General features: G+C 40.1%; 1 protein-coding gene across 1 annotated transcript; it reads left to right on the top strand.

Moving 5' to 3' along the window:
• The first annotated feature begins 1,391 nt into the window (after positions 1-1,391).
• On the top strand, positions 1,392-8,940 carry zgc:158263 (ceramide kinase family protein). Its single transcript, XM_034208867.1, has 13 exons — positions 1,392-1,742; positions 2,625-2,720; positions 2,906-3,043; positions 3,131-3,259; positions 3,970-4,033; positions 4,145-4,290; positions 4,775-4,849; positions 4,989-5,141; positions 5,395-5,500; positions 6,977-7,080; positions 7,173-7,369; positions 7,452-7,750; positions 8,508-8,940. The coding sequence occupies exons 1-13, from the start codon at positions 1,619-1,621 to the stop codon at positions 8,608-8,610; spliced, it is 1,734 nt and encodes a 577-aa protein (XP_034064758.1). The 5' UTR covers positions 1,392-1,618; the 3' UTR covers positions 8,611-8,940.
• The last annotated feature ends 92 nt before the right edge of the window (positions 8,941-9,032 follow it).

Raw genomic sequence — 9,032 nt, forward strand, 5'->3', positions numbered from 1 at the left:
AAATATCTGGAACAAACTCCCAGAAACCTGCAGGTCCGCTGCAACTCTGACTACTTTTAAATCCAGGCTGAAGACTTTTCTTTTCGCCGCTGCTTTTAATTGAACTATTTACATCTTAAACTGCACTGTAACTTTTATCCATGTATTTTTTCTTTTAATGTTTATTTTATTATCTTTTCTTTTTAATGACTGATTTTAAATGCCATTTGCTTAATGTCATTCGTTTTTTGTAAAGCACTTTGAATTGCCTTGTGTTGAAAGGTGCTATATAAATAAACTTGCCTTGCCTTGCCTTGCCTATGCTGACCATTACATTATATGACATGTTGTCATTAACCCATACTTCCTTTTCTATAAGAAGTTTCACAACAACCAAAGTCAAGTGTTGAAGCATTCATTTTGTCACTGAATTCGGACTCGTTCAGGTCTAAACAATACACTGTTGCCTCTGTTGTTGCAGAGGCTTTTGGGAACAGCATAGTTTCTTTAGTTGAAATGTCCAAAGCTCTGACAATATTTCAAATGCTGAGGATCAGGTTTTGGTGGTGTCTCTGTGAGTGCCTATTTAAATGTATTTCCCAGGATGCCCCCTAGTGAGTTAATCTGGCCATGGTTGGAACTCAAAACTAGAAATGTAAACTACTGTCCCGTGTATGCAAATGTATGTTTACCTTTAACCTATGCTACCATAAATCTATTTCTGAATGTAATAGTTTAAATTAATGTCATATACACAAAGTTACCAACAAAATGTTGATTTATCAGGAAGTTTACAAGGAAGAGTTTAAAACAACACCCTCAAACAACACTAAACACAGTGTAGCCTAATGTTATTCAAGATGCTACACTCCATATTCAAAAATATTTTTTTCGTGTATACAAAAACTGCCAGTTACCAGCAGCATTTTCAAGACACCGTTTTTCCATGTGCTTTAAAAGTCAGTCCCTTTGGTTTTCAAGTCATTACTTTGAATTCATAACTACATCTTTGAATTCTTAGAAAGCTCATCAGATTCCACATTGAGTTGTATTTTTGCTCCCATTCCCACATTACAGAAAATAATACAATATTGGAAGAATATTTCTGTCCCTAGGCAATGTAATATGCTAAATAGAAACACTCTCAATTAAATATTTGACACTTCTTTCTGGGTTACTGTGCACCTTTAAACGAGAAGCTTAGTATCATTTCCCATAGTGAAACACATACAGGAAATATTTACATGAAACTATTTGAGCAAAGAACTGGAAAACACAAAGAGTACACTGGAGTATCTGGCTTTAAGCTAATACTTTAGTACAGTTGCTGCTTTGCATCCAATCACAGTGCAACATGCAAATCGAGCAGGTGTCACCAGGGAGGGACTGAAGAGGAAACGAATATTTCGAGAATAACAGCAGTGTGCCTGGCAGGTGTCGACAACATTGAGCAGGCACAATGGACTAATGTATCTTGGAAGAAGGAACTTCAGAATAATCAGTAAATTAATGGCGAGATCAGATTGCCAACCTGCCTGTATTTCTCAGTGATGACAAAGTTATGGGTGTTGAATGTGATCACAAGAGTGGTTTGATAAACCGGAAAGTGCGACGCTGTGACTGAGAAGCGCTTCTCCAGATGGAGACGGATCTGCAGCTGGAGTCTACTGTGTGGGTCGGGAGTAAAATATACCGGGCAGTCCTGACAGGCTGGCAATTCAACTGGACCGAGCTAGACAAGAAGAATCGCGACAAGAAAACAAGTAGGTGGCTTTCTTTACTCCATCTCTCCAAATGTCCTCCCTATAAACACGTGCTTTTATTTATGTTTAAATGTCATTTCTGAGCAGAGGTGGCATAACAGGGTGATGGCAAACAAACCTTTGGAAGTAGGGAGGACACTTGGAGACACCATGAACAAAACACCTTACGTGTTATTTTGGACAATTACAGGGAGGGTTTAATTAAGCCCATAGCTCTGCAACACGTGAAGAACAAGTTGAACAGCACTAACACGAAACACAACCTGCTGACAACACTGGCTAATGAGGACAAACACACCTCCTGGCATGTTGTCTTAGCACCAAAATGCTTCCGCCCACACACACGCAAGACCGGGGGAATATCTTGCACTTAAAACAAGACACTTGTGTCACTTTTTTACAGTGCAATCATCTGCAATGCCTTGTTTTAGATATGTTTTACAAATCAAAAGCACCTAAAAGGATGCAATGATGTTTACACTTGTTACCTTGTAGAGATATCATCCTCATCTCATATTTTTTAAGTAAATAGCTGAAGTATGAAATATAAGGTACAAAACCGTTGTTAATAGACCTTCATTTAGGCAGATATTTGTTATTAATAGGTGGGATTATTAATTCTGATGTGTGCCAGTGATTCATAGAACTTTGAAAATGAAGTGGAATTCAGTCATCATTAATATTTTAGTTATATCTCTGCATTTCCTTGACCTTGAGTGTGTTAGGATGCAGCCACTGTTATGTTACACCTTTGCTTTGGCCCCCTATTGTCACATGTAAACGTATCTGCTCTAAAGAAGGTCTAAAGGACTTTCCAGTAAATGTTCTATTCATTATATGCAAAGAAGCCTGTCTGCTGAAGTCTGTGCTGTGTGATTAAAGTTTCAGTGCCTGTGGCTGAGGTGGTTGGAGTGGAGGAGGGTCGGGTGGAGATCCTGCCCCAGAAGTCAATCGAGGACACAGACAAAGTCTTTACAGGTGGGTTCAACTTCTCATGCAACACTCTCAGATATCCCAAAGAAACCAAGGCCACAGTCAAGGCTTAAGTAAATAACAACCATATTTTACACAGCCATGGAGTTTAAAAATGTATTCAAATATGTGCCTGTGTCTCCCACATGGCGATATCATGGTTTTACAGCATTTTCAACATTTATCTACAGTTTTCTACGTGAAGCGCAGCAGCACTGGGAGCTCTTATGGGTTACTATGGACACTGGGCCGAACCCAGTTCAGCGTCCCCAGTCGGGTGCTCAGAGACCAGTGGACCAAACACCTTAGAGCTGCTCTCAAAACTCACAGTATGGATGGATATTCAAAAAGTCATATTCCAATCCTCCAGAGTATTTTGTGGCTCTCAATAACATATTTGCAAATGTATTGTTCAGGTCCAGTGAGGCCTAACAGGCTGTTAGTGTTTATCAACCCATATGGCGGGAAGAAGAAAGGAAGAAAGATCTACCACTCTCTGGTTGCCCCTCTGTTTGAGCTTGCTGGCATCAGCTGTCATGTTATTGGTAAGAAACAACAAAGAGGTGTTGCATAGATAGATTATGTATTCATTAGTAATCAGTAACTAATGCATTACTGTTTTTTGAATATTACAATGGCAAACTTTGTCTGTATTCTTTTTAAACAAAACTCATATTTTAATGTCTTTTATTTAGAGTAATGTTAAAGCAAGGCCTGTCTTGATTACTAGTTTTATTGGACAATATATTGTCCCAAAAGTAATCAAACATATTATTGTTATTTTAAAACCTTTTAATGATTCTGAAAAAATTAATATATATATATATATATATATATTTGGGTGGTCCGTACAATTGAAAGTCGGAAAGTCTAAGTTCCAACCCCCAGAATTCATTTTATTAGTCAAGAAAACTATCCTGGTGAATTTTTTTCTCAATCTGACAACATTTACCCCTCCCTCATCGACCTTGAAGTTTAGCCTCAGTTGCAGGCCGTGGCTGCTGGTGTTGCAGCCCAGGTCGATGAGGGAGGGGTACATGTTGTTGGAATTTGAATACAATTCACCAGGAGAGTTTTCTTGACATCATAACAAATTCCGGTGTTTGGAGCTTAAAATAAATGAATTCGAAAATGTACATGGCACTAAGGACCACCCTAATATATATATATATATAAAAAAAAAGAAATATAAAAAAGGTGCTAATAATAATAATGATATCTGTCTATATGTGTAATCCTAACATTTATTTTGCAGTGACAGAGCGGGCAAACCAGGCCAGAGACCATCTCCTGAAGAAAGACCTGACAGGCTTTGATGGGTAAGAGTTATAACAGTTTCAGAGCAAACACTGTGACATTATAACCAGTATTACAGCTAAGCTCTCTTGGAGGTGCTTCACAACAGAAACTCTTGTGTTTGTTTACAACAGTGTGGTGTGTGTGGGTGGGGATGGCATGTTCAGCGAAATACTCCACGGTTTGATTGGGCGGACACAACAAGAGGCAGGCCTTTGTGAGAATGATCTCACTGTCACTTTACAGCCCTGTCAGCGGCATATTGGCATCATCCCTGCAGGTAATGACACTGATATTAAATGCCGTTAAATCAGATCACACGTTTACTATTTTGTTGTTTGTTTCAGGATAAAACAAAAGTTTGCTTCCATCTTTTAGTTATACTGTTCCTCAGAGATCAGAAGTTGCACGCCACCATGATCTTGAAGGATAGAATAATATATAGTATCATAGTATCCAATGATCTTAAGAAAAAAGAGAGCATGTTGTGTTATCATAAAAGAAAGGTTGTTGTAGGCTTCCTTAATTATAGCAGTAACACATTCATCTTCTACAATAAAAAAACAAAACACAAAGCACTTGTTGAGTTAATTTAGGCCTTGTAACTAATTCACCAGCACTTACTATGGTATGATCTAGTTTGAAGTGAATATATCAGCACTTTCCTTGTTGTTCGGAGTTTGATTCTTTATGGTTTTTGCGCTTATTGTAAGTCTGAAGCTGAATGATTTGTAATATGTAATGTACATTTGTCACTACTGTAGGCTCTACAGACTGTGTGTGTTATGCCACAGTGGGAGTGATTGACCCTGTTACTTCAGCTCTGCACATCATCATTGGTGAGGAAGGATTTTCAATAAAATCTCAAATACTCTCAAAGTACATACATACATCTTAAAATACTTGAACAATTGTGTCAACTCTGAGCTCCAAAGTAAAGCCTGTATGCCGCTTTCTTTTCCCCACAATACCTTGCAGGAGACTCTCAGCCTTTGGATGTGTGTTCGGTCCACCAGGCGTCAGGTCTGGTGCGTTACTCTGTCTCTCTGTTGGGCTATGGCTTCTATGGGGACGTACTGGCTGAGAGTGAAAAACACCGCTGGATGGGACCTCTGCGATATGACTATTCAGGTGTGGACTGATGATTCATTTACAAAAATGACAGCATGCTTATTTTGCACAAGACGCTGTTTGATTCTCTGTGTCTATTTCAGCTTTCAGCTTGACGTTAAATGTATTCTGTAATTCTTACTCACATGACTAATATGGAAGGAACTCATATAACACACAAACCACATTCCCCACATATCTGGTCTTTTAAAAGTGTTGTTGACACATGTCCTGTTGTGCATTTCCTCCTAACCGTATTCTTCTCTTTATCAAGGCACAATGGTGTACCTGAGCAACAGAAGCTATGCAGGCATAGTTCAGTATCTGCCAGCAGACCCGCTGCTCTCCAGCCCCAGAGACAGAACACGCTGCCTCTCAGGGTAAAACACCAACTGCTAAAAAGAAATGACACAAAGAAAGAGTACACAGAGTGCAATTAGTAATGAACACAAAACAGACTCTAAAAATTAAAATCATGACATGCATATCAAATGATACTCTATGTCTGCAATGAGAAGGTGTTAAAACAGCTTGGGATTATTTTCTTTACTTATCTATTCATTATGGATCCCTGTTTATTAATTGAGTTTCAAGTATTATGTGATTGTGAAACAAGCGACTCCAAACAACACCACCACAGTATTGTTCTTATGTCGCAGTTATTTAACTTTTATTATTTCAACTTTGAATTGACTCTTACTGGATCACAAGTGCAATGACCATGAAAAGACGAGTGTAAGGGGTCGTTTTGGAAGAAGCCAATAATAACATGAACTGCTGAAAGCTTGTTTTTCTTTTTGGATACCTAATCTTACTCCTAGGAAATACATTTGTTTAAAAATAATGAGGTTTTCTATTAAAAGTTTAAAAGTGAGACAATTCATTTGTGAAGCTGACCGTTGAGCGGCCCAGACCAAGCAAGGAGGCAGAGGCAGAACGTCCAAAAATATAACCCGACGTGGGCATTTATTAAAATCATGTGCACAAAGTTCACAGCCTCAATCCTGCTGTTCTCCTTGCACACATCCTGCAGCCACAAGGATCTCACACACCCTACCAGCCTCCAAAACAGACAGGGCAACAGACCCTAAATACACCCACTCTAATCAGCACAACAAGACACAGGTGAGGGGGGAGGAGACAACACAGGACACCAGGTGCACACAATCATCAGCCACAGACATCAACATATTATTTGCACCCCGATTACTCTCAACCGCTGTCATCCTTACACCAGCATAACTACTCTCGGCGCTCTCGCAAACTCCCCTATCTTTTCAGGCGGAGCCGAGGACCCGACCAGCACCTGCCAGACGACATTCCAATAAATACGGTTTAATCAGTTAAAAGATACTAGCTCAATAATTAGTATGAATTATGTGCAAATATGTAATGTCAACTGTACTGTGCAATCACGCTAATAAAGTGCAATATTACCCGGCCTGAAGCCGTCAGTCCATAGTGACGAAGTTACCTTCGTCACATCATTGAAAAGGAAGTTGTTGTGAGTAAAGTGAGTAAACCTTACACCTGTGCAATGAGGAGAGAAAGTGTCCCTGAGAGTAGCATCATTATTAATAAAGCACCAGTCAACAGGTTCAAATTCACTGCTTGAGACACTGTAACTGCTACCAGCCGCAGCAGGGACATGGTGTTGGGTGCACCTTGAGGAGGGAAGAGACCAAGCAGGAGCAACTTGATCTATGAAAGATGAGACTCCTGTTAGAGAGCACCCTGTCTCGTCTTTGTCTGAGGCTGCGGCCTCTGGCTGTCAGCAAGTGCTTTATAAGGCTGTTATGAATGGGTGTCAATGGTGAGGAGCTTGTTCCAATTATTTGTGTTGCTGTTGTGTTTAGGTGCAGTGTGTGTTCCAGAAGCACAGAAAGACTTTTTCCCCACTCTTCAGACGCTGGCTCCTTATACAGCTCCCACTACAGCCAGTTCAGTAGTGACTTAGAAGGTAAACGCACGCACGCACGCACGCACGCACGCACGCACACACACTATTTGTTATAATAACAATATCATGTCTCCCTTTATGTGTCTCTCTAGGTGAGTGGGTGACTGTGGAGGGCAGGTTCAGGTGTGTGTCTCTCACTTGCATGTCCAGCTCGTGTCCCAAGAGTCCTCTGGGCCTCTCTCCCTCGGCTCACCTGGCGGACGGCACCGGGGACCTCATCCTGGTGTGGGACACTCACCCTCTGGGATTCCTCAAGTTTCTCTACAGGCACACAAGCACAGAGGATCAGGTAATGGCAAATTCCCATTGACTTATAGTTGGACTAGTACGTTTAAACACTACTTGACTCCGATCTCTGCCCCTTCTCTTAGTTTGACCTGCCGTTTGTGGAGGTCCACCGTGTGAAAGCCGTCCGTTTCTCTCTCCCCCCCGGCAAAGAGGAGGAAGAGATTGGAGAGTCGAGTGGTGGGATGGATGAAGAGGAGAGAGGCTATATTGAGACTGTTAGTAGGTCTGGATCTCAGCAGCATCTGACAGACAGAGGCCCGGGTAGAGAAATGACCAACCTGCAGAAAACAGGAAACCCCTTCCTGTGCTGCAGCAAAGCTCCTGCTGTGTCCGTGTGGAACTGTGACGGAGAGATACTGCCTTCCACCGAGATCCTCAGCAGGTAAGAGTTCAACTAGGTTTTTGTTGTTGTTGCAAAATGTACTGTATTATCCTCTTACAGTATCATATTGTTACTCATCTTAGTCATCAGAGGTGGGAAGTAGTGGAGTACAAATATAGGCCTACTTAAGTAAATGTTTCTGGTATCAGTAGGCTACTTTACTCCACTACTTATTTTTGACGACTTTGTACTTTTACTTCTAACATTTTTAACACAAATACCTGTACTTTTACTTCTTACATTTTCAAAGCAGGTTAGTTACTTTAGTTTTAATCTGTGTTTGGTGGCGGGATCATTATTATTTAGAGTCATTGCGTGCCTATTGATTTTAACACGATCCATGTATTCATCATTTCCTGGTCTTCTCTAAACAAGGGCGACCAATGAGAACGTTGTCATTTTGCCGTTGTTCAGCATCGAAACATTCATTAGCTAACAATGACATTATTGTTCTATTAATATAAAGGTAGGTCAGTTACTCTTTAAAACAGATGGTAGTTACGGGTACTTTTAACTTAAGTACATTTCGAAGCCCATACTTCTTTACTTTACTTGAGTAAAGAAGTTTAGTCAGTACTTCTACTTTTACCAGTCTTTTTAAACACGAGTATCTGTACTTCTACTTGAGTAAAGGATGTGTTTACTTTTGCCATCTCTGTTAGTCATCAATACCAACAGAAAACCAAATAGCTCACTGAATATTAAGGATGATTGTTTCTGAGCAGTACAGTTTTTTTACCGTGTTCATTTCTCTTAGGGTTCATGGCCAGCTGGTGCGTCTGTATGCGAGAGGCATCGAGGACGGAGCCGCCGTGCACTGCAGCGAAGATATTGAAAGGGGATGCACACTTCAAATATAACCTCACTTGCATTTGGGAAGATGACAATGGGAATGTTTTTAAAGCTAAGCTATTTTGTGAACTGAGACAGCCTTCAGTCTGTCATGGTCAAAGAGTTCCTAATATTTCAGCTTACCTCACATGTTTTCTCTTCGCAAAAATAAAAAAGAACTATTTATTCTTTTATGAGTGTTTGTTAGTTGAATACTAAAAATGAAAGCACTATTTAAAGACATGATACAAATATCTGAGTTCACGTTCCCATGGCATGTACAGTGTTGTTGTACTAGCCGGCAAATATTATTTATTTTACGAGCTTCCATAGAATAAAAACACAATTATAAAGAATGACCCGATTCCTTTTTATGCTTTATTTTTCTCAACAGACATTGTTCAGTGAAAATCAAACAACACGTGAAAGAACAAATAAAGCAGTCCCAGAT

Source organism: Gymnodraco acuticeps, unplaced genomic scaffold, assembly GCF_902827175.1.
Source record: "Gymnodraco acuticeps unplaced genomic scaffold, fGymAcu1.1, whole genome shotgun sequence".
NCBI lineage: Eukaryota > Metazoa > Chordata > Actinopteri > Perciformes > Bathydraconidae > Gymnodraco > Gymnodraco acuticeps.